This window comes from Pleurodeles waltl, chromosome 2_1 (genome assembly GCF_031143425.1).
Source record: "Pleurodeles waltl isolate 20211129_DDA chromosome 2_1, aPleWal1.hap1.20221129, whole genome shotgun sequence".
Taxonomy (NCBI): Eukaryota; Metazoa; Chordata; class Amphibia; order Caudata; family Salamandridae; genus Pleurodeles; species Pleurodeles waltl.
In genome coordinates, this window is record NC_090438.1 from 539,854,809 (window position 1) to 539,881,398 (window position 26,590).

At 44.5% G+C, this 26,590-nt stretch overlaps 1 protein-coding gene across 1 annotated transcript in view; it reads left to right on the forward strand.

The window, feature by feature from the left end:
* GLB1 (galactosidase beta 1) overlaps nucleotides 1–26,590 on the forward strand; it is a 193,322-nt gene that overhangs the window by 57,284 nt on the left and 109,448 nt on the right. Inside the window, exons 8-10 of the mRNA XM_069214293.1 lie at nucleotides 14,442–14,563; nucleotides 22,052–22,092; nucleotides 24,254–24,366. Of these exons, the coding sequence (XP_069070394.1) occupies nucleotides 14,442–14,563; nucleotides 22,052–22,092; nucleotides 24,254–24,366 (276 nt within the window). The remainder of the gene's footprint in view (nucleotides 1–14,441; nucleotides 14,564–22,051; nucleotides 22,093–24,253; nucleotides 24,367–26,590) is intronic.

Consider the following 26,590-nt stretch of genomic DNA (forward strand, 5'->3'; position numbering starts at 1 on the left):
AGCACAAGGGGTGCAGATGGTGGCAGTTCCTCCTAGTGACCAGGCAGGTCACAGGTCAGCACAGCAGCAGCAGTCCATGGCGGTTTCCTGGTGAGTCCATTCATCAGCGTTCTGTGTCCAGTTCCAAGTTCCAAGAATGTTCAAATTGTGGGGAAAATTCCCCTGTACTTATAGTCCTTTTTTTACAGTGTTTTACAATGACAGGGAGAGGAGGTTCCAGCCAGTTACAACTGGTTCTGGGAGTGCCCCCTCTCTCCTTTCAGCACAGGCTCCAAACATCAGTGGGGGGTTAACGACCCTATTGTGTGAGGCCAGGGCACAGCCTTTACAAATGTAGGTGTGCCCCGCCTCTCCCTTCTCTCAGCCCAGGGAGACTATTCAGTATGTAGATGCACCTCAGTGACACCTCCACCCTCCCTGTGTACAGGCTGTCTGAAAAGTATGCACAAAGCCCCAACTGTCACTCTGCCCAGACGTGGATTGGAGTCAAGCTGCAAAACACCAGAATCATAAGCACAGATAAATGCGCACTTTCTAGAAGTGGCATTTCTGTGATAGTAATAAAAAATACACCCACACCAGTAAGCAGTATTTATTATCACCATCACAACCATACCAAACACGCCTACGCTAGCCCTCATAAATCAGACAATACCCCTACACATAAGGCAGGGCATTTCTAATGCAATCCTATGAGAAGGCAGCACTCACAGCAGTGAGACACCAAGTTAGGCTGTTTGTCACTACCAGGACAGGCCATGCAATATGGCACATGTCCTGCCTTTCTACATACATGGCACCCTGCCCACAGGGCGTACTTTAGGGGTGACTTACATGTAGTAAAAGGGTAGTCCTGGGCCTGGCAAGTAATTTTAGATGCCAGGTCCCTGTGGCAGAAAACTGCGCACACAGGCCCTGCGCTAGCAGGCCTGAGACAGGTTTGAAAGTCTACTTTAGTGGGTGGCGCAAGCAGCGCTGCAGGCCCACTAGTAGTATTTAATTTACAGGCCCTGGGTATAGAGATACCACTGTACAAGGGACTTATAGGTAAATTAAATATGCCAATCAGGTATAAGCCAATCATACCAACTTTAGATGGGAGAGCACCTGCACTTTAACACTGGTCAGCAGTGATAAAGTGCTCAGAGTCCTAGAGCCAACAGCGAGAGGTCAGAAAAACCAGGAGGAAGGAGGCAAAAAGACTAGGGATGACCATGCGTATGGCCAAAAGTCCAACACAACCCCCTACCAGCCAAAATCCAGGGGAGAACAATGAATACCTTGATGTACTTTCCTGATTGGGGCGATAGAACAAGGACCCAGGCCCACAACAGCAGGGGCATGTTCCAGTTCTACGCCTTCCTGACTCCACTGGGATCTCTCTGTCAATGCGTCCCAGGCAGCCTAGACCAACCCACGGGGATTCTCTAGCTGCCAATGGCCAGAACCAGGCCCCAGGCCATCTAGGAGCCTCTGGTCTCTGAAACCATAATGAGTGGGGGGCGGTAGCCCCAGGTGCAAAGCAACCTGTCTCCACTCTATTTCCGATCAGTTCAGGGGCTCTACCCTGCCACTGATCCACCAACCTAGGGTCCGCACCCATAGGTTCTACAGGGGCTAGAGGCGAGGCTCTCCTCCCTCTACCCCTCCTTCTAGGATCCCGCCCTCCTCTCCTAGGAGGGGTATCACCAGAATCCACACTTGCCAGGGTGCTGGGTACAGCAGCCCTGCACAACTTTCTCGCCAGCCCAGGATCACTACCTGGCGACTGACCACCCAACCTAGGGACGACACCCTTGGGTTGCACCGGGGTCCAGGGCGGGCTTCCCCCTCCCTGACCCCCACTTCCAGAGTCCTGCATCTCCCCACCTCGGGAGAAGCCACCAGAAGTTTCACACAGGGGGGTGAGCACACTAACCGCCCCCCCAACCAGGTCAGAGTTTACCCCCTGAACCTGTCTATCTAGTCCAGGGACGACACCCTTAGACTGGACCATTGCCCAGCGAACCAGGACTTCCTTGGGAGCACACCTACCCCCTACCAGATCAGAGCTTACCCCCTGAATCTGGCAATCCAACCCAGAGTCACTACCCTGCGGTTGAACCACTGCCTGGCGCACCAGGACTTCCTGGGGAGCACACGTACTCCCCATCAGGTCAGAGTTTACCCCCTGAACCTGATCATCCAACCCAGAGTCACCACCCTGCGGTTGAATCATTGCCTGGCGCACCAGGACTTCCTGGGGGGCACACCTACCCCCCACCAGGGAAACACTTTCCCCAAGGGCCACACAAGAGTCTGGCTGGCGCAGGTCTCCTGACCTCTGCCCATCGGACAGAGTCTGGATTCCCCCCAGCCCAGAAATGGTCTCACCAAGGTCATTCCCGGGGGGCTCTGCACTCAGAGCTGACCCCTGACCCTCCAGGTTCTCCACTGGGGCCCGCAGCCCCCTCTCAACCCTATGTCTGGATTTCCGCCTCCTCCGCTGTAGAGCGAGACTACCAGACACCAGGACCGGCGGAACGCTATCACCAGCCACCCGCCTAAATCCTAATGACAAAATGGGATCCTTCTGAACAGCTGGCCCTACGGCACAGGTTAGGCTCACCTCCTGGCGTTCACTCATGGAACCTTCAGGGGCCTGGGACGGTATCTTGGGCACCTTGGGCCTCAGCCCAGCCCCATTCCCTCTCCTCAGAGACGGGACATGGGGTCCCTCACCCATCCCAGTCCACTGGGACCTACCTGGGACACTCCATTCCTTTCCCACCACACCTTGTTGGGAAACACCTAGACCACTCTCATTAGGAACACCCCCTAATGTCACACCAGACCCTCTGGTACGCAACCAGAAGTCTGCCTCCTTTGCAAGCTCCCTGGAGTCAGAGAGCTCACACACTGACAAGTGTTGGCGTAACTCTGAAAAACAACAACGAAACAGGTGCTCTCTGAGAATCAGATTAAACAGCCCTTCAAAATTGTTTACTGTGCTACCCTTCACCCATCCATCTAGTGCAATGCAGCAATCCTCCACAAACTCCTCCCAAGACTGGTGGGACAGTTTCTTACCACCCCTAAACCTTTTTCTGTATTCCTCAGGGGAAAAACCATACTTCACAATCAGTGCGTTCTTCACAGCGGAGTACCCCTCCCTGTCACTCTCTTCTAGAGTCAGTAGGGCATCCCTCCCCTCCTCAGGAATAAAACTCCCTAGGCCAGTTCCCCAATCCTTCTCAGGGATCCTGCGCTCTACCAGAGCCCTCTCATATTCCTTTAACCACTGACGTATGTCACCCCCCTCTTGGAACCTAGGTACCAGATCTATGGGTATGTGAGGAACATCTTTGCTACAGCACTGTACATTGCTGCCACCACTGGACTCCACCTGCAGCGCTGGTGAGTCCAGAACCTTCAGACTGCGCTCTAGAGCGAGTCTTTCTCTGGCAAAGGCCCTCTCTGCCTCTGCCATTCTCTCCTGTACTAAGGCCTTCTCTACCTCAGCCCTTCTCTCCTCACCAGCTAGGCGCGCTAACTGCAACTTCAGGTCCCTCTCTTCCCGCCTATCTCTTAGCTCATCAGGCGTCAAGGAATGAGAGGTAGCCCTGCTTCTTACACTGGACCCAGCAAGGGACTCCCTATCACTGGGGCCTTCCCTGTCAACTGGCGTCCCCAACCGGTCATTCTCACCCTCCTGATCAGTCTCTCTACCACTCTCTAGGGATGAGGTCTGGGAGCCCTCCCATTGGGAACCCTCGCTACACTCAGGATCCTCTGGGTACCCCCTACGCACACTCCCTCCCTGGGTAAATGTCACAAACCTTTCAAAGAAATTCAGAGATCTCCTGAGGTCCCCTTCTACAGGCAGCCCTCTCTCTTTACAGAACCCCTCTAATTCCCCCTGCGTGTAAAACGGCAGGTCCTCTAAATCAAAGGTAAGCCCCATCTTGAAAAGGTACAAATAACTCAACTGTGACAACCACAATACCCAAGCGTGAGAACTGAAAACAGGAAAAATGACCAAAGAGAGAAAGTTAAGAGAAGCCAAACATGTGATGGTCTAAACGCAATCCTTGTAGTGAAATAATGAGTCACAATGGTATTGTGCAAGCGCAAGTCCTATCCTCACCGCTGACTTCCAATGTTAGAAATGGGGTTTCTGGTTGGCTAGGGTATGTACCTCAGCCAGGCAGAACTTACCCACTCTAGTCAGGGCAAGGGAGTTACACGTCCAAGATAACCCCTGCTCACCCCCTTGGTAGCTTGGCACGAGCAGTCAGGCTTAACCCGGAGGCAATGCGTAAAGCGTTTGCACAACACACACATACATGTGACGCAATATCCCCACCACAAAGGAAACACAACACCAGATTATATAAAAATACACTGTATTGTACACAACGTAATTATTAGACCAACATCACATAACAGTACTATCCTGCTACCTTAGCAGTTGTCAGAACACGTTACACATTAATTACTCTGCAAACTAGCAGTAGTCACACATAACACACAGGTTACTCAGTATTCTGCAACATAAGCAGTAGTCAGGAAACACGTTATCACATTAGAACACTTGTCATAAGCATATCATAAAACGCCCATAGTAGGAACATTAGAAAACCTATGGCAAGTTAGGGAAACATATTAGCAAGTCATGTCCATAAAAGGAACATGTGCACACATATGTCAGAGCATCATAGAACAGGTAGGCAATATATCATAATGGCAAAGTCTGTAGAAAGAACTCCAGATTATAATTATATTGATCCATTTAAAAGTACCTGTTTTGCTAAAAGCACCTCCAGTGCCTGAGGAGCCGAAACAAGGGGGCCCCCGGCGCTCCCTGCGCCAAACGGGGGCCTCGTGATCCTGTAACGGGAGAGGGGCAACACGCACCCTCTCCGATCCTTATTGAGTCCCTCCTGGGGCCTCGGGCCTTTAGGGCCCCCCCCTCGGGCCTCAACCGGCCCTCTCCACGAGGGGGAGCCCAAAGCGGAAAAGATGAGAGCTGGAGGGGCATTCGCGCCCCTAGCGCAGTGACCGGGGGAAGGGGAACCCCCTTCCTCCCCGCGTCCTGCTTGACGGGAGGCAGCCGCCCTTGTCCTCGGTGCGGCTGCCAACGAAGTGGGGGAAGCAGGGGCCTCCGTTGAGGCACTGCTCCCGCTTCCTGAAAAGCGGCCGCACCCGGTCCGGTGCGCGGCCGCGGTGTTGCCTTCCCTCGACCTCTGGGGAGGCAGCGCCGAAAGGTAAGGACCCGGTGTGCCCCGGGGGCGCTCCGAAGGGTGCGCGTCCCCCAGGGGCACGGTAGGAGCGTGCTGCTCCTTCTTTCACTTCCTCAAGTGCCCCGGGGGCACTAAAGTCAGCGCGATCCTCGCGCTTGAAACAAAAAGCCCTGCCCGGGCTGCGACGGTGATTTCCTTGACACAGAAACGCGCTCCAGGAAGCGCGAGGGCACCATTTGAAGCCCGGGCTGCGGCGGTGATTTTCTTTGGTCCAAGAAAAGCGCTTTCAAAGCGCGCTAGCACCTCAGCAGCTTCACCCATTTAAAAGAAGCCTTTTTCCCTTAAAACATCCTGGGCAAGGATGTAAAAGATCGTTGCAGGGGTCAGGGGCCACAGCACCCTGCCCCTGGGAACAACTAAGCAAGAAGGAGCACAGGGCTGGTGGGCCCAGCTACAGGCCAGCACAAGGGGTGCAGATGGTGGCAGTTCCTCCTAGTGACCAGGCAGGTCACAGGTCAGCACAGCAGCAGCAGTCCATGGCGGTTTCCTGGTGAGTCCATTCATCAGCGTTCTGTGTCCAGTTCCAAGTTCCAAGAATGTTCAAATTGTGGGGAAAATTCCCCTGTACTTATAGTCCTTTTTTTACAGTGTTTTACAATGACAGGGAGAGGAGGTTCCAGCCAGTTACAACTGGTTCTGGGAGTGCCCCCTCTCTCCTTTCAGCACAGGCTCCAAACATCAGTGGGGGGTTAACGACCCTATTGTGTGAGGCCAGGGCACAGCCTTTACAAATGTAGGTGTGCCCCGCCTCTCCCTTCTCTCAGCCCAGGGAGACTATTCAGTATGTAGATGCACCTCAGTGACACCTCCACCCTCCCTGTGTACAGGCTGTCTGAAAAGTATGCACAAAGCCCCAACTGTCACTCTGCCCAGACGTGGATTGGAGTCAAGCTGCAAAACACCAGAATCATAAGCACAGATAAATGCGCACTTTCTAGAAGTGGCATTTCTGTGATAGTAATAAAAAATACACCCACACCAGTAAGCAGTATTTATTATCACCATCACAACCATACCAAACACGCCTACGCTAGCCCTCATAAATCAGACAATACCCCTACACATAAGGCAGGGCATTTCTAATGCAATCCTATGAGAAGGCAGCACTCACAGCAGTGAGACACCAAGTTAGGCTGTTTGTCACTACCAGGACAGGCCATGCAATATGGCACATGTCCTGCCTTTCTACATACATGGCACCCTGCCCACAGGGCGTACTTTAGGGGTGACTTACATGTAGTAAAAGGGGAGTCCTGGGCCTGGCAAGTAATTTTAGATGCCAGGTCCCTGTGGCAGAAAACTGCGCACACAGGCCCTGCGCTAGCAGGCCTGAGACAGGTTTGAAAGTCTACTTTAGTGGGTGGCGCAAGCAGCGCTGCAGGCCCACTAGTAGTATTTAATTTACAGGCCCTGGGTATAGAGATACCACTGTACAAGGGACTTATAGGTAAATTAAATATGCCAATCAGGTATAAGCCAATCATACCAACTTTAGATGGGAGAGTACCTGCACTTTAACACTGGTCAGCAGTGATAAAGTGCTCAGAGTCCTAGAGCCAACAGCGAGAGGTCAGAAAAACCAGGAGGAAGGAGGCAAAAAGACTAGGGATGACCATGCGTATGGCCAAAAGTCCAACAATAAAACATGGACATTCTATGAGAAATCCCTTGGAAAGGCTGTTCCATTTGTTAATAATGCAAACTGGTAGATGTAGACATAGGCAGTCCTTATTCATCACTCAAAAGGGGCATGCTTGAATATGCAAACACAACCCGGTGCTTGGTAACCTGTGATGAGTGTTTCATACTGCTACAGTCATAAGAAGTGTCAGGGTTTTATCAGGCAGCCTTATCTTACGCTTGTAATATTTATGGCAACGTTCCAAAACAGCTCCCAGGTGCAAACCCCTAGTACTATGACACAAGCAGCAAAGATTTCCTCAGGAAAAAATGCATGTAGCGTTTGTAAAGCAACATCAAAGCTACATTAAAAAGTCTGAACTAATTTATTTACAAATAAAATAAATCTAATAATTAAAATGATACTACAGTGGTGACTGGAGCTGAGTGGAAGCAGCCTTACCAGCAACAAAGACTATTCAGCCATATGGAGCAGCCATTCTCCTGTTCCCAGTAACATCTGGTTCCCTACTCAGCTGGATTATTGACGGGCTAAAACAAAAAATGGAGGACAAAGATTTGGCATGCCTTTATACAAGCTTTTGGCATCTGGTGGTCTTACGAAATCTGGGTGATGGACGAAAAGGCTTTAAATGGCTCTACACCATTCTCTGTACCAGGGTTAAAGTCAAAGAAGGACATTTCAAAAGGCATCCTATTCATGTGGATCTCAGTTATACCAATAGGAAAGGTCAAAGTGAATAGAACAAACAATAATAACAGGCAGCACCTTACTCTGGGGAGTGATAGCATTATTATACTGATGTTTTCATTAGGAGGGAGGTCAACATTGAAAACAATAGCAGGTGCCAATTACTAAAAGATTTAGAATACAAACGTACTCAGAGACAGTCAGTAACAAAAGAAGTTGCATCTAAAAGGAAAGCCAAAATAGCATCAAACCACACATTGTTATGACTGAATCAGATGTCACAAAAGAGCAAAATGCCAGAGTTCTTTTTGGACAGCTTTAGAATTGCTAATGAAGGACACCTACTGGCTTTAAGGAAGGCATCATGTGGTCTCCGCACACTAAATGGAAAAACTACACCAGATGGTCAACTTAGATAAATATATAGCGTCAATAATCATGCTAGGCTATCACCCCAGAGAGGTAGGACAAAAACCCTTAAAACCCCAACTCGCTCCCAATTCATAACCTGAAAACACAGATTGTGGGGCGGGATTCTATTCCACGTGCAACACTTTAAAATGCCTGCTCTATACCAAATACCTGGTCCTCCAATAAGATGTATCCTTTTTTTCTGGATGGAAAGGCCTCACCCACATAGTAGTGGCATTCTACATCATAGGCCAACGATCCCGCCGGGTTAGGTAGTACCAACCTGGCGGTCTCAACTGCAGCCTCAAAGGAGAACTAGCTCCTTTTGGGCCAGGAGATCTAAATAAAGTATCTTCTAGTTAGTAGGCCACCAGTATCACTGAAATACAAGATTAAAATTACCTCTGTACCTATCCACAGCCTGTGCTTTTATTCAGGATGATGCAGGGTAGAATTAAAAGACCTACTGAGGGAGCCCCATACTAAAAACTTGTATGAGGAACAATTCCCTCTTTTACGTTATTGTTTATTTTAATTGTAGAGCAGATTTTGAATCTTTTGTGAGTAATTGTACAGTCTCTTAGTTCAAGTAATCAGGTTGGAGCTGGTTGGCTCAAGCTGAGGTAAAATTTGTGAAATGTATTTTATTCATCCATTAAGAATTAATTGTTCAAGATTAAGGGCCTGATTATGATCTTGGCGAATGGGATTATATCCACCTGCCGTTTTACAAGTGCCATAGGATATAATGGAGCGTGTAATACGGCGGAAGGGAAATCCATCAAGTTTGTAACGGAGTATCCCATTCACCAAGTTAATAATCAGGCCTTTAGTCTCTTGGAGAAAAGATCTGTACTTCGTTGACGGGAGCTGGAGAAAGCAATTTATTAGCCTACTGATGTTTATACATAGATTATGGAGTCCAAAGAAGAGTATACGTACAATGTTTTTAGATCCTGATTGTATGTATTAGGAAAATTGCTAAACTAACAAATTCTTCCCAATATTATAAGTTCTGTCACATTAATCCTCATTACCGTTGACACTTTGAAGGATATGGCAGCATTTAATTCAGTATGGCAAATCCATGATTTAATGTTCTGGCCAAAGCGAAATAAGGTGAAATGCATATGCTCCTTTAGTCAAAATATCATATGGAGCACATGCTATTAGATTCAGTCACCAAGACACTTTGATCTGTGTCTGCATTTCATAAAGTGTGGGGCTCTAAATTGTGTTGTTGTGAACGACTGTGTGGGTACAGACAAGAGTCATTAGAACATATTTTTTGTGTATGTCCGGCTTTGCTAGGCCACAGGACATTATATCTGAAAAACATTTTTAAGACACTGAACATACACTCATGCAGACCGGCCATTATTAGCTGGCTTAGCAGACTTTCAATCCCGTTTTCTCGTTTTCTTGTCGAGGGACCAAATTCATGGTACAGGCCCAGAAAGAATTAGTGAATAAAGTTGAAGCAGAGTGTACAAGGGCCATCATTTTATGATTAGTAAAGCTCCGAAAGTTTAGTTCCAGCCAGGAAACAGCCCTAGGTACTACTTAGGATTCTCACTCAGCTTCACTCATCTACTATTATAGTGTTCGTAAGGGAGCAAGAAAGTCCTAAAGTTAAGTTCAAGACCAAGGTTGGAATTAGTGGAGAACATTTTAGCTATGCACAGCTCTTTACCATGATATGTTTTAGTTTCAAATAAGCTTTTATGTTTTTATTATGGGTCTCTATTAACATAATGAGTAGGCAAAGTATTTATATTATTATGCATTTTGAAATTGCGATGGTTTTAATTAACCGTGTCAAAAAACTCAAACTTGTTGTGAAACAAGTAAACAAGGAAGAGTTGGAAGAGATAATTTATTTCCATAATAGTAAAATAAATGTTCCCCCAAATTAGTGCCAAGAAATTAGAAGCAATATAATACATTTTCATAAAATGTACTATACAATAATGCCTCTATAACACTGTGCAAATTACTCTTTTTTTGTGGTCTGGTTTGACAGTACAGCTGTTGCCAGATAATTTTCAATCACTAGAGAGGGGCTTTGGCGCCACCCACATGTTGGTGGTTGAGGAATACATGTTTTGATCGGGCAGAACACAGATCATTGTATTTATTTATCCAGCTGCCTGAATTCGAAGACTAATGGGCACACCAATGAGATTCGAAAGCTGTAAAAGTTTCTTAGAAATCTATATAATGTACAGTGTTTGTCTTTCTCTTTCAGCAGCACAGATCAAAGGAGGGCATCCATTGAAAATGTATTGCAGTCCCCACACCCTCCCCTTCCATTATTAACTTTAAACTTCAGACTGCTGATTTGTGTTTGAAAGCAGTGTGGGATATCCAGTGCTACAGTAATTCATATGGATTTCTAGGTTTATCTTGACAGTGCAATCTCACCTGAATTTACGTGATCAATAAAAAAAGGTCTTTTAGAGTACCACAGAGAAAGGGGCTTGTGCCCAATCCACATTTTGGTTCACCCGAGTACAGGATTTAATTGTGTGAAATGTATGCACCTTCACTAAAACCACTGTTTGCATTGCACTTTTGGTTTGTAGTAAAACGTATACTCAGTAGATGACTTAATTATGTTGGCAAGCCAATGATCAAGGCTAAAGGCCTGATCTGGTTATGAAATGTTATGATAAAGGCACTAGGCCTGATGTATTTAATTTGAAAAGTCAGATAGGGATTGAAGTGAATATTGTTATTACTCTCTACTTACTAAAGCTTACCGATATATATCCTACTGTAGTTACAGAAAAGTTGCACTGTGAGAATGCTTGCTAAATAATCCATCCATCCATATATAAGTATATATTCACATAGAGGGCCGTTGGATCAGCTCTGTTTTGCCGTTGGTCTATCTGAGTATCATCTATATTCTGCTTCCATCCATGATAGTGTATGCAATTGGGTAATAGTTTAATGGTTCAGTCCATGTTAATCACTGGCTCTTTTGCCCTGTGAATGGCAGCCTTTTTTTTCTATCACATATGTACATCCACCTTAAAATAAGTGTGCATCAGTGTCAGGCTGGTTGTTCAGTCACTTAGTTTTCAATATTCTCCTTTTATATTTCCCCTTTCATTTCTTTGGTTCTTCTCTTTTTTGTTTAATATTGCTAAAGACAATACTACAGCTCTCCATGCAGTGCCAACTGGTCACTTGGTTGACACTAATTTAATCTGCAGTGCACTGCATCCCACATGGCCACTTCTTCTAAAACCAGGCGACCATGATGGAATGTTGTTATTCATAGAGTATAATTGTTTTAGCTTTCCCAGACTTCCACACTGTTGGTTCTAAATGTGGCGTCTGTGCTGGAACTTCAATGATGGACTGTTTGCATTAACTCTGCAAAATGGACACCCACTGCGTTTTGTTATTGCATGCTTATGCCCATCGTGTTAAGATGGCGGCAGGTTTTCTTTTAATTTATTGTGCATATGTTGTTGAATTTGTGTGTGTTTTATTGCGATTGTCTCAGTCGGTGAATGCAAGAATGAGTCAGGCGATAGATGAATGGGGTGCATGAGTGCCAAGATGAGTGACAGAGTACATGTATGATGACTTATTAAGTGCCTAAACCCATCAGTAACACAACAGACACTTTTATTCGTATGCCAGGCTTATGACATTGCCAATACTTGTTTTAAATTGGTAGCAAATACGTTCTACTTGAATTAACGTAGAAGTGCAAACAAAAAGTATGTGAGCCATGGTTTCAGCACAAGAGACGTCCCTGGCGCATAGCCATGAATGCTGAGGGTAAGGAAACAGTCTTAGGGGGTCATTCTGACCCTGGCAGTAAAAACCGCCAGGGCCAACGACCGCGGGAGCACCGCCAACAGGCTGGCGGTGCTCCCATGGGCATTCTGACCGCGGCGGTACAGCCGCGGTCAGAAACGGAAAACCGGCGATGTACCGCCGGTTTCCCGCTGCCCTGGGGAATCCTTCATGGCGGCGCAGCAAGGGATTCCGACCCCCATACCGCCATCCTGTTCCTGGCGGTTTCGGCCACCGGGAAGAGAATGGCGGTATGGGGTGTCGTGGGGCCCCTGGGGGCCCCTGCAGTGCTCATGCCAATGGCATGGGCACTGCAGGGGCCCCCGTAACAGGGCCCCACAAAGATTTTCAGTGTCTGCCATGCAGACACTGAAAATCGCGACGGGTGCAACTGCACCCGTCGCACCCCTTCCACTCCGGAGCCGGCATCCTCGTGGAAGGGTGTTTCCCGCTGGGCTGGCGGGCGGCCTTCTGGCGGTCGCCCGCCAGCCTAGCGGGAAACCCAGAATACCCGCAGCGGTCTTTTGATCGCGCAGCGGTATTCTGGCGGGCCCCGGCCAGGGTCGGAATGAGGCCCTTAATTTCTTTACCCAGGGATAATACATTCATTCTGAATTTTGCATTAAGTGAATGCACTTGCAGAGGTTTCACTATTTCAAGGTGGTGCTCCTTACAATCCAGTCATTTGGTTGCCCGGAACCAGGGATTGCATTAAACAAATTAGTCTCTATTCTTTAACTGCAATCCCTGGCTCCTGGTTGGTCATAGACATTGGTTTGGCCCATATTGCCTTAAAGCATAGAGAATATCTTGATTTGACAGAATGCATATATCAGTGGTGAAGGATTTCCATTGATAGAGTGGCAGATTGGATTAGCAAAAAAAAGCAAGTGGGGATTTGCTACAGCTTTTTATTTATTAAAAAGTGAGGTAACCTTGGATAAAACCAATAAGGCATTTTGCACAGGGCTGGTGCTTTCATAAGATGAGGTGAGACAGCAGCCCCAGTATTCGACCAGTAGGTGACATTAAATTACAAGAAAAGGCCCAGAAAGGGTCCCTTTTGTAATAGTGGACAAGTAGCGCTTCTACAGGAAAATGCTGTTTTGCCTGCACCATCAGAAATCCCTCACCGGTTTCTGTCTAAACACATTCATGCAATTCTCCATGACCCAGTAGATATACCATTATTGTGTTTTTCTTACTGAAATAGTACATGCTGAAGCAAACCTAAGTTGGCAATATAAAACTAGAGGTGGGCGGAACTTGCGGTTTTTAGTTGCAGAGTTACCTAAAACTCTGCAAGGTTCCATTGAGTTCCTTGAGTGGTGGAATTCGGAATGTTGCACTGCTTGCGCCGATGTTTAGCGCTTGACGCTTCTTCCATACTGTACAGTCAGCGTGAACCGCAACACGCTGTGTGCTAGAGATCGTTACTTCTTTCTGCCATTCGTGTAGATTTTCCACTTGAGCTGCAGCTTTCTCAACTCATGTGATAGTGACTGCTGTAACCACCCGTGCTGAGAAATCTCACGAAACGTTGGCGAACCACGTGTGAGAAAAAAAACTCCATCACATAGTGGTTGGCGGTGTTTTTCCATAACTCCGAGTGAGCAAAACTCCGCCATAGGAGCGGAGTTTGCATCCACCCTTTATAAAACCAGCTTGTTTGTGCTGCACTGCATGCACATATGCACACATCATGCTCTCTTCAAATATTTTCCTAGTATCCCACTTTGCACGATTTGATTATCCAGGGACCACAGATTACTCTTCAGATCATTGAGCTCTGGCACTGCGAACCACTCCTGTTTTTTATGGTTCTGCAGTCGCTTCTTGAATTTGCATGCTTTGGTGTCTCATTAATGGGATCCTCCCGGAGAAACCCAAACCACAGAAACCAGGTGGAAATGAGACTTCTCAAATGTTTGCCCCACACTTGGTTTATACTGTTATTCTGGACATGCTCAACCTATCATCTCAAAAGATATTGTGCTTTGCTGTGTCTTCCTCGTGTTATCCACGCCAACTTCATGGGAGGTAGGAGGGGCCACTCAGTATCCACAGGGACTTCTCGCCATGTTGTGTACAACTGCAATAATTCTGTTCCCTGATTTGTAAGCCACCCATATATTGTGCCATGGGTGAGTGACTGAAAGACTTTTTGACGCTCAGGACAGTTGTCAAAAATCTGAATCTCTATTCACTCCAAACCTTGCACCCTGATATGAGAAATTATTTTTGCAGCCTAAGCACCAGTTACTTTGAAAAATAAAATGAAATGTAAAACCCTTGGGTTCTTTGCTCAAGCCAATAGCAGTAATCCTAGATGAATCATCATCTAAAAGGTATAATGAGATGGATTCCATTTTTATCACGTCTGACATGGTAATTTGATCAAATAAAAGTCTGGGTATTAATAATGACTCCTACTACCCCACCACACTGTGAGACCATATTGCCATCATTTTGTGTTTCAGCATGATTGTGCAGAGAAGCTCTTGCTACTTGTTTCAGGGATCCTGTGATAACAAGAAGTTAAGATGGCTTTCTATGTTTTCATATTAACATATTTTGTCTGTTTTTTTTTCTCATTCCAGGTAAATTCTGAGTTTTACACTGGGTGGTTGGATCATTGGGGAGAGCGTCACTCAGTTGTGCCTACACAAGCAGTTGTTCGAGCTCTTGATGAAATCCTTTCACATGGCGCTAGCGTCAATATGTGAGCTATTACGCATTAGCATTTTTATGGATTTCCAGTATTAACAATCATGGATAGCAATCACAATTCTTATATTAACCAATAACTAAATACTTCAGTGTGTTGTTTAAAGTATTTTATGAAAATATTTTGCCTCAAAACGTGATGACTAATCTGATTGCTTGCCAAACACATTTGGCAGTGCAGTATAATTTAACTTCTCCATGTGAATAATGCACCTTTTCAAACATTTATAGTTGATTTCTGCTCTGACTGTTGCAACCAGAATCTTCTCTGTTTTTAGATTTTGGTTTGCATCTCATCCAATAAGCTTAATTTAGCCATGTTTAAGAGAGTGTTGCTCTACACTGCACGAGATTTCTGTGGCATACTCATGGGTCTTATGGGTCATTCAGTCAGATTGCACCCATGTTCATTGGACTCATGATAATTTCAGTGGGGGCTGGCATCACTAGAGTGTGGTGTGTGGGCAAAATTGGCGGCATGCACTTAAAAGCCAAAGGTTACACGGACGTTCTAGTTAGGCTCACCTTTTAAACGCACAAAACCATAGAAATTCACCACTTATCGTTAGAGTTCGCTCAAGTAGCTATAACTCATGCCTTAAGGTAACTATAACTCACGCCCTCTCCATGCAGTTTTTTTCGTCAAAAATGTTACTGCAAATATTGCATTGATATTTTCAATGATATTATTAAGGATGTCATGAGTGCTGTAATTTGTGGGGTAATTAGCAGTACCTGGTGAGGGCGCAAGCTATAGTTACCTTAAGGCACGAGTTATAGTTACATGAGGTATTTTCTAACTAGAACTGATTAATTTCTGTGGTTTCGTACATTTAAAATGTGAGCCCAACTGTAATTTTCCTGTAACCTTTGTTTTTTTCAGTGAATTTGTATGTTTATATGTTTTTTAACATATAGTAATTTTCATTACTATACGTTAATCTAACCACTGCTGGGCAAGGACCTGAGGCTAACCCCCTAAAAGTACCCATCCTTGCACCCTGCACGGCCTTCGCCATGCGCAGCCGAGGTTGCCCACAAAACCTGGCCTGTAGCCAGACACTGCAGCCCCCCCCAAACTACCCAACCCCATGCTGTGCAGAGCCCTATGGCCTTGCGTGGCAGGAGTAGGCCGCAGCCTCCCTGGGTGTGAGAATTGACGAGAAAGGCTATATCTGGGGTGAGTGGCTGTGAGAGTGACTGGGTGTGAGAATGCATGCATCAGTGTTTTAGTGGGTTTGTCAGTGTGTGCGCAGTCAGTAATTGGGTGCATGAGGGTGTCAGTGAGTCTGTGAGTGGGTGCATAACTGAGTGGATCTGTGAGTGGGTGCGTGAAGGTCTGAGAGGGGCTGTGAGTGGGTCCGTTAGTGGGTGCGTGAATGTCTGAGTGGGTGTGTAAGTGATTGGATGTGTGAGTGGGAGAAGGAGATTGAGAGAGAAAGAGAGGGAAAGTTACCAAGTTTTTTAAGGCTTTGATGTATGATGTATGATATACTTAGAATTAGATATTTCTACACAATTTGAAAAGACAAATTTATTTGTCATTTAAAAACAGTAAGATCACCTTTCACTATGAGCCATAAACATTTGAATAAAAAAAAAAAGAAAGAAGGAAAGTACTAGGGACACCCATGGATTCAAACCCTCAACGCTCAGTGTGGAGGTCTGCGACCTTCACACTTGAGCTATTTATTTATTTATTTTCCATTTTTTTTTTTAATTTAGCCCTTCATGGGTTCTCTGGGGTTGTGGGGGGAGCCTCAAGTCCTCCCCTGCAGTCCCTGATTATTTTTTTTACATTTATTTTATACTATGCCCTTAATGGGATATCTGGGACTGCGGGGGGAGCCTCAAGGCCTCCTGCTTTAATTTGCAGTTCTGTGCTTGCTGGAGCAAAGCTCTCATCTCAATTCCCTGCACAGCTATCTGCGTGCAGGGTACAGAGATGAAAACTGCTATTTGACAGCGGTACCTGTTTGACAGGCCCCGCTGTCAGAAAGCAGAGTGTTGCCACAACATACACCTATGTCCTGGGGTTGGGCACCCCGGGACATAACAGGAGCCGGTATTGGGGGGTGGTGGTCCTCAGGGCCATCAATGGGTCCATGAGTGTCCCCCCCTCCAGCAAAAAAGAGCCCGGGATGTGGTGGTCTCCAAGGCTGCAGGAGGGGAGGAAGCACCCCCGCATTAATATAGATCATTGCCCCGGGGAGGTGGCGGTCCCCGGGGCTACAAGTGGGGGCCGGGTGCCCCTCCTCCGGTACAAATAAACATTGCCTCCGGGACTTAGCCCACCCTGGAGCTTGAAAAAATGAAGCGTTGGAGCCCACGCTTCATTGTAAAAATGTTTCACCCTGGCACCTTTACTTCTTCTTTTATTTTTTATTTTTTATTTTTTTTTGTCTGGGACTCGGCTCATGCTGACAACACTTCATTGTTGAAGTGTTGTCAGCCAATCAGATCTCAACACGAGATAGGAAGAGGTTGCGAATCCTTTGCGTCCTTATATGTACAAATTTGGATTTTCTTAAATTTCTCAAAAACGACTTAACGGATTTACACCAAATAACAAAAACGGCTCTTTCCTTACCAAGAACTACCTTTCTGCCAAATTTGGTGCAATTCCATCCAGTAGTTTTGGCGGTATCACTGTTCAAAATCCCTGTGGACAAATTAATGAGGAAAACATGTTTTGGGGTTTTCCAAACAAGAGCTGATGAAAGCTTGAACGTTTTGGGGGAAATTTGGTGAAGATTGGCCAAGCGGCACCAAAGTTATTAGCAAAACAAAAAAAGCTTTTTCTATAGAAACTAAATCCCAACTATAACCACTAGGATATATATATATATATATATATATATATATGTCCCTCGATCTTGTGACTCGAAAAGACTTCTTAGAAGAAAAACAACTTGTAACACTCCGAGCCCAACACTAGATGGCAGGATAATGCACAGCATGTGTATCTGCAGCTACACATGCCATCGAGAATATATGAATATATATATATATATTAGCAAAACAAAAAAAGCTTTTTCTATAGAAACTAAATCCCAACTATAACCACTAGGATATATATATATCCTAGTGGTTATAGTTGGGATTTAGTTTCTATAGAAAAAGCTTTTTTTGTTTTGCTAATTTGCTAATATATAGATTAGGATATATATATCCTAGTGGTTATAGTTGGGATTTAGTTTCTATAGAAAAAGCTTTTTTTGTTTTGCTAATTTGCTAATATATATATTAGGATATATATATCCTAGTGGTTATAGTTGGGATTTAGTTTCTATAGAAAAAGCTTTTTTTGTTTTGCTAATTTGCTAATATAAATATATATATTTATATATATATTTGATGGCATGTGTAGCTGCAGATACACATGCTGTGCATTATCCTGCCATCTAGTGTTGGGCTCGGAGTGTTACAAGTTGTTTTTCTTCGAAGAAGTCTTTTCGAGTCACGAGATCGAGGGACTCCTCCCTTTCGGCTCCATTGCGCATGGGCGTCGACTCCATCTTAGATTGTTTTCTTTCCGCCATCGGGTTCGGACGTGTTCCTCCTCGCTCCGTATTTCGGTTCGGAAAAGTTAGTTAACTATTGGAAAATTTGACGGTATTGTTTGCGCTCGGTACCGGGTTAGTGCTAGCACATCGACACCGAAGAAAGAAGCGCTCCGGTGCTTCCACTCCTTGGCGGGGCCTGGTCAGCACGACCGCGTCCATCTTCAAACCTCATGGACCGGACCCCCTTCCGCTTCTGCCCCAACTGCCACGCAAAGTATCCTTATACAGACCAACACTTGGTCTGTAATCTGTGTTTATCTCCCGAACACAAAGAGAATACTTGCGAGGCTTACCGGGCATTTCGATCCAAGAAAACACTGCAGGATCGAAGAGCTAGAAGGCTCCAGATGGCGTCGACACCGACCGGGCACATCGACGTCGAAGAAGAGGAGAGGTTCTTGATTCCGAGAGTGAGCAGCCGAAGACGCAGCAAACCGTGAGTAAACCAGCCTCGGGGAAAACTCACGCCAAAATAATGAAGGCCAAGGGGACACCACCGCCAACAGGCCATGGCTTAACCCGAAAACACGGTGACCAAACATCGGCACCGAAAAAGTCCTCGCAGCAGCCGAAGACATCCGACTCCGGTCGAGATACCGGCTCCGACCAGGCTCTGCACCGAGAGTTCGGCACCCCGAAATCCAAAAAGGTTTCCTCGGAGCCGAAATAGACTGCCAAAAAGATTTCGGTGCCGAAACATGCAGCCTCTGAGCCGAAACAAAGCTCCTATACAGAGGAACAATGCCTTTCCACACAATTACAAGGCCACAGATTTGAACAAGAACTGGTCATGGGAGAGCCAGACCATACCCAGAGGAGGCTCCATGTACAAAATGACACGGGGAAAATCAGAACTCTTCCTCCAATAAAGATGAAGCGGAAGCTCGCATTCCAAGAGGCGAAAACGAAGCCAAAAGCGAAAGTGGCTAAAGAAAAAACACCACCACAGTTTTCGCCACAACAATCGCCAACACAGCGCCACATCTGTCCCCGGTAGCAACACCCCCAATGATGCAGTCACAAACACACACAGGGATGAGCCATGATGACCCGGATGCATGGGATTTGTATGATGCACCGGTCTCTGACAATAGTCCTGATTGCTACCCGGCAAGACCTTTACCACCTGAGGACAGTACTGCTTACATGCAGGTGGTTTCCAGGGCAGCTGCATTTAATAATTTAGCACTGCATGCAGAGCCCATAGAAGATGACTTCTTGTTCAACACCCTGTCATCTACGCACAGCCAATACCAAAGCTTGCCAATGCTGCCAGGCATGTTAAAACACGCCAAACAGGTGTTTCAGGACCCAGTCAAAGGCAGAGCCATCACGCCTAGGGTGGAGAAGAAATATAAACTTCCCCCTACTGACCCTATGTACATCACACAACAGTTAACTCCTGGTTCAGTGGTAGTAGGAGCAGCCTGGAAAAGGGCAAACTCACAAACCCCTGGAGACGCACCACCGCCCGACAAAGAAAGTCGGAAATTCGATGCAGCAGGGAAGAGGGTGGCAGCACAGGCAGCCAATCAATGGCGAATTGCCAATTCTCAAGCTCTTCTGGCAAGATACGACAGGGCACTTTGGAATGAAATGCAACATCTCATTCAACACCTTCCCAAAGAGTTCCAGAAACGTGCCCAACAGGTTGTCGAGGAGGGCCAAACTATCTCCAACAACCAAATAAGGTCGGCTATGGACTCAGCAGACACGGTGGCCAGGACTGTAAACACGGCGGTAACCATTCGGAAACACGCATGGCTACGGACCTCCGGATTTAAGCCTGAAATTCATCAGGCTGTGCTGAATATGCCTTTCAACGAACAACAATTATTTGGGCCGGAGATGGATACGGCGATAGAAAAACTGAAAAAAGACACGGACACGGCCAAAGCCATGGGCACGCTCTACTCCCCACAGAGCAGAGGCACTTTTAGGAAGCCGCACTTTAGAAGGGGGTTTCGGGCCCAAACCACAGAGCCTTCCACCTCACAAGTCAGACCCACATATCAGGGCCAATATCAGAGAGGAGGTTTTCGAGGACAATATAGTGGTGGACAGTTCCCTAAAACAAGAGGGAAATTCCAGAGCCCAAAAACCCCACAAACCAAACAGTGACTTCAGTGTCACAAACCCCCACCACACAACACCAGGGGGGGGGGAGACTTACAGATTATTACCACAACTGGAAACACATAACTACGGACGCATTTGTCCTAGCCATTATCCAACATGGCTATTGCATAGAATTCCTACATTTGCCACCAGATGTGCCTCCAAGAGCACACAACATGTCCAAACAACACTTAGATCTGTTACAACTAGAAGTCCAAGCATTGTTACAAAAAGAAGCAATAGAACTAGTACCCAACCAGCAAAAAGGAACAGGTGTTTACTCCCTGTATTTCTAATAATTCCAAAAAAGGACAAAACACTGAGACCCATATTAGACCTCAGAACTCTGAATCTTTACATCAAATCAGATCACTTTCACATGGTGACACTTCAAGACGTGATTCCCTTGCTCAAACAACAGGACTACATGTCAACATTAGATCTCAAAGATGCTTATTTCCACATACCCATACATCCTTCCCACAGGAAATACTTGAGGTTTGTAATCCAAGGCGTGCATTACCAATTCAGAGTGTTACCATTCGGCATAACAACAGCCCCAAGGGTATTCACAAAATGCCTTGCAGTAGTGGCCGCTCACATCAGGAGGCAGCACATGCATGTATTCCCTTACTTAGACGATTGGTTAATAAAAACCAGCACTCCACAACAGTGTCTTCTACACACAAAATACGTCATAGAAACCCTTCACAAACTAGGGTTCTCTATAAACTACCAAAAATCACATCTACAACCATGTCAAATACAACAATACTTAGGAGCAACAATCAACACACAAAAGGGGATTGCGACTCCAAGTCCACAAAGGGTACAAGCCTGCAAAAATCTGCAGCGTCTCATGCCACGAACAGATGTACACTGGGTAAGTGACATTTTCCATATATATATATACATATATATATAGCCACTGTTACTGTACGGAACTTGGCACTCACATTGAATTTGTGAAGATAATGCTGCAGGTGTCCTGATGTCAAGACAGTGCATCTAGACAAAGCGGGGACATCATAGAACCTTGATTTTCCTGCGAAGGAATAGCTGTTGGATTCAGAATCCATCTGGTTCCCACTCATTGTCAGTACTGACTTCTATCACACTTCCCCAGTTACTCGAGCATAACAATCTGTAGCACTTAGCTGGCAGTTTCTCCTACCCCCTCAATGACATTTGGACCAATTTCAACCAGCCCTGGCCCTTTAGCTCACATCATTTTGTTTTTTCTTGCATCAGAGTTTGTCATTGTCTCTAAATTTAGTGGTAAAGCTAGAATTTCAAGACCCAGAGTGCAAAGTGCTGGTGGCTTAAAAGCAAGATGTAAGCATCTTTCCACTGTCGTCTCAGTTGTTGCCATACGTATGTCCATGATAACGAAAAAAAATCATATTCAAAAAGTACAGTTTAATTTTCAGCCTATTAATCTCTTGACATCATGATGATTGCAGCTCCCATGCCTAGTGGTTTCATCACAGTTACTTCCTCAATGAAATCTGCAGCAGGCTATTAGCTGTTTGCATTGTTCTGCACCACTTAAAAAGGTTAAGTCCATAGGAAGCGCATTAAAGTGAATTATCACAATGTCAGAGCATTACTTCAGTAAAAAAGTTCTAATAATTAATAATAATGGAGATAAATCAGCATTTTACGTTTAAATGAAAATCAAAACGAAAGCTAGAAAGGTGCTCTATATAATCATCCTGCCACATTTTACCATGAATTTATGAAGCGTCACGTATTGTTTTAGTACAAAAAATGTATTTGTATTTTTCTTTTTTCTCTAGGTACATGTTCATAGGTGGGACCAATTTTGGCTACTGGAATGGTAAGAAATTTTAAAATTCGAATTCATAGTGTGTAATACTGTACTGAGGTAAATCCCAAAATGACTTCTTGCAGGGGTAGGTAGTGCCACTTCAGTATTTGTAGTCAAAATGCTGGACTAGACGATAAGTGGTTCTCTCTGCTTAAATGCATTTAAAATTAACATATTTACCGTAAGTGGAAAAAATCAAATGCCCGTCATCAACAATTAAAACAACAAATAATAGCTTCTCTCACAATTATATATCTAGAAATACTGGTTTATTTTAAATTGACAAAAGACTACTCCTAGCACAATGCAAATAAAGTAAAATAGGAATTATAATAACAACTTGGGCTCATAGTTAAATTGTGATGGATTAATTACATATCTATCCCACCTAAATGTCTACGTATTTTTGCCTCAACCCAAACCTGGCCTTTTTCTACAAAAAGTACAAACTCAATCAGAAATCATTATTACACCTGTAACAACATAGTGCAAAGAGCTCCAACTTGGTTGCTGGTGGCTCGGCGGACATGATTTAAAACTCACCTGCCATACCCAGTGGATGCTGGCAAAAGGACCTTTTTAGCAAATTCACAACTAGGGCCTTTCACCCAACATAAACACTGGTCCCATGCAAAAAAAATATTCGGAAAGAGACATTTGTAGCAGCATTTTCTTTAGCATAATTCCACTTAAATTGGGACTGGAAATAAATCTTAGGTTCTGGGAGGAGTTGATAATTATCCCATTTGAAATGGTCACCTTTCATTCCCCCTATACTTCAGTTCCATCTTAACCTGCCCGGAGCATTCCAAACTACTCTGACTGGAGGTGAAACAAAATGGAATATTCTTGCATTTCTAGCTTTTTTGACATATTATGCGCCATGTAGTGTTGTAATATTTATTTTGCTATTCAACAGTTCAACATGGATATGTTTGCTTTTCATAGTATTACTCGCAATATAAATAAAATATAGACCTAACATTAAATTATTGAAAGATATCGTGCCCCTGGACTCGGTATTGCAGCACAACTCTTGATGAGGGCATCAATGTCTAGTGTTCACCTTATTTGGGTAAGTACTTAGTTAGTGTAAGGTACAGCCTTTGTGTTGATGGTGCAAAAAGCCGGGCTCCTGTATAGAGAAGGTGAAAAATCAGTGAACCACCTGTGGATGTGACATGATGGACGTTTCTGGTGTGGGAATGGATACAGGCATGAAATAGAACGTTAAATGTAACATTTACAGCAGAAAATAATATGCAAAGAAGAGTGGCGAGCACTGAGGATCCTTGCTGTAACTGACCCTGGTCCACCAGGAATTCCCTGTGTTTCAGACATCTAGATTTCCACAAAAACACAGATGATCATCCATCATAAACCTGTGCACTGGAGAGGCACCTAGCCACATATGTCTGTATGAGTTATTGTGTTGTGCTCAACCTCCAAATTAGGCAGCTGAACGGTTATGTATGTGGGAGGTGGGAGTGAGAATTAATGCAGGCAAGACCGGCAAAAGGACATGAAGCTTCGGTTTAAACATTAAAGGAAGATAATGCAAATGAGATTCTTCTCACTCACTCAGTTCAGAGGTTTTATGTAATATATTTGTGTCTGGGCCAGACTGAAATCAATTTGAAGTGAATGGAACCCCAACTGTTTATTGGCTGTGCTAGGTAAGTTCAGGAGCTCACCTTTTCCAGTAGCGGACCAGGGGTTTTATAGGCAGTAATGTGGGCAAGAAAATTATACCTCCAGTAATCCCTGCCTAGGTAGTCAGAGCTAGCCATAATTGTGGTATTTAGGAACTCTTATGCCCCTGGGCCTCTGATCCTTTGTACTTCCAGGTCATGTTGCAGAGGTTGGTCTTTTAACATGATACACTATTTTAAATTTACTTTACTGATTTTAGAAAGGAGTGAATATATTTAGTGCAAAGTTTAAGGGATGTTCTAATGTAAGCAGCTTTAGCTGCTAAAGCACAGATGGAATTTAGAAGATTTGTCAATAGTGAGTTCTTTGTGTAACCTTGTATTGTCTTGTATCTTCCTGGGAGTTAACCAGAAGGATGGGCAGGCATTTATTTACAATATGTGTTAAATGTATATCGTACAATACATGATATTAATAGTGTGTTTTGTAGGTGAAATACTGTGTTGTGTATTTTTAGGAGCAAATACACCGTATGCACCCCAACCCACCAGCTATGATTATGATGCTCCATTGTCTGAAGCAGGAGACCTGACAGAGAAATATTTTGCTATAAGAGAGGTTATCCGAAAGGTGAGTTGTGATGAGTGTGATGATGTGTGTGGGATTTTCATAATGCAGACAGTTAAAAGAGCAGCATGATTAGGGAATAGCTATAGGTTTCCTGATGTCTTCTCTCACTCTGTGTCATTTATACTCCCAGAAAACCGCACTGGTCTGTAATACACTGATGCTCCCCTGACATATGTCCTGTGGAGAGCATGGCCTTCTGTAGCTTGAACAGCCTTCTTCACAATGACACAGGGCTGCCCAATGCCCCATACTGATTGAGGCACAGCACCTCTGATTTTTACTGTTAATTGTTGTCAGAGTATGACATCCACAGATGCAAGAAGTACATGATTAGAAACACAGTATTTTTACAGAAATAAAAACGCGTTTTTTAAAGAATTTCTTTATTAAAGTTATGGAATTTACAACCATAACCATAAAACATCCATGTTGTACAGTTGTCAACAGCAAAATGTAAGTAAAAATATACATCAGTATCACCAGTTCATCATTACTTTAAGCAATCCTTGTAAGCCCAAGTCGCCTCACCACTCCCTTTCTAACACTACCCCTTTTCAACCATTCCTCCCTCTAGAGGATTATTTCCAAATCTGCATCTAAATTGTCCACCCTCTTTAAGTCTATCCATCACCTTCCCCCATGTTTGCTAGTCATCCTGCATTTTATCTCTCTTCTAGCTGGTTTAATTTGTTTTCCTCTGCTGCAGGAATAAGAACACTTGCCATACTCATACTAAGAAGCCTAGCAGCAAAATCTACCTGCCTATGAGAAATACAGGAAAAACAAGTTATGTGTTAAAAGGTTTAGTGGGGATCCATCGGGAAAGGGACATGTCTTAACTAGGAGATTTTTGTTAGGAATATTCACTTTGTTGAGTGGTTGGGAGACCATCAATTATCCACTATTTGTGTATTTATTTGCAGTTTTAGCACATACTATACCCAGAGGTGTTGGTGCTTTAGAGTATCAATAGGAAAGTTATGTAAAAAGGATAAACAAGAAATTCTAGGAGCTGGTTTTCAATAAGGTTATATAAACTTGAGTGGAAAAGGAAACCTGATACTATTTACAGAGGAATAGAATTTGTAAAATAGTTTGCTTAGAAGGTAATTCTGGTTCAATAATGCTTAAGTTTGTTTTTAAAGATTCAAACAAGGGATTGTGCGTGTCTCCTGCAGTATTAAGTTCCATATTCGAGCAGTACTTCCAGAGCAGAATCAAGAGATGATTCTTTGTTTGATGACTTTGTGAGGTTCTAGATGCATGGATTTTTCACTACACAGGTATCATGTGCTTTCAGGGATAGTGAGTATTTGTGTAGGTACTTCAGGGTGGCATAGCACAAAGCTTTGTGCATTCTACATGTTACTTTGAATATTCGGAGACCAACTGAAGATGTGGTACATTGACTAATTCTGGGTTTGCAATATGGTATGTTTAGAGGGCTCAGACAGTCTTTGACAAGTTTGAACTTTGACGGGGAAAGATAAGGAGGGGCTCCATCTTCGGATTTTATTTCAGGTGGATAAAGGATAGTGAAGCTTGGATGTCCTTTAGGATTTGGTCTAGAAAGACTGTCCTCTTGAGACTAAAGTTTTAGATATAGATGTGTGCCTTCTACATAAAGATGAGATGAGAGGCTCAAATGGTTTAAGATTGTGGTCAGAGGTTCTTCGGCTGCAAATAGTTGAGGATAGAATTGAGCATTGTGGAATACCTTGGGATATATGAGCTAGATCTAATAGAGAAGTCTTTAGTTTTATTTTTTGATATCAGTTTTCAAAGTCTCAATGGAACGAACTTAGGACTTTTCCATTTATCCCCATTCTTTATATGAGAGTGAGTAGGATAGCTTGATTGACCGTTTGAATACTGAAGACGAGTTAAGGAGGATTAGAAGACTGGAATCTCATCCTTCCAGAAGGCTTAAAGTATTGTCCAAGATCTGTAGAATCACTTGTTCTGTGATTCTCTGAAGGCTGTGGTCTTTGATATATTGAGTTGAGCAGAGATGCGGTTTTTCAGGATTTTGTGCATGAAAGGGAGATTAGTAACTGGGAGGAAGTCATTTATATCTTCTGGATTTGCTCCTGTGTTTTTTTCCTTGTTTTTTTCACAAGTGGGGTGACCTATTCAGACAATTAGAAGATTTGATATGGGCCCGTGAGGATTTTATCAACTACACCGAGCAGTGGTAAAGTGAGGGTTGATCTCCTTTATTGAG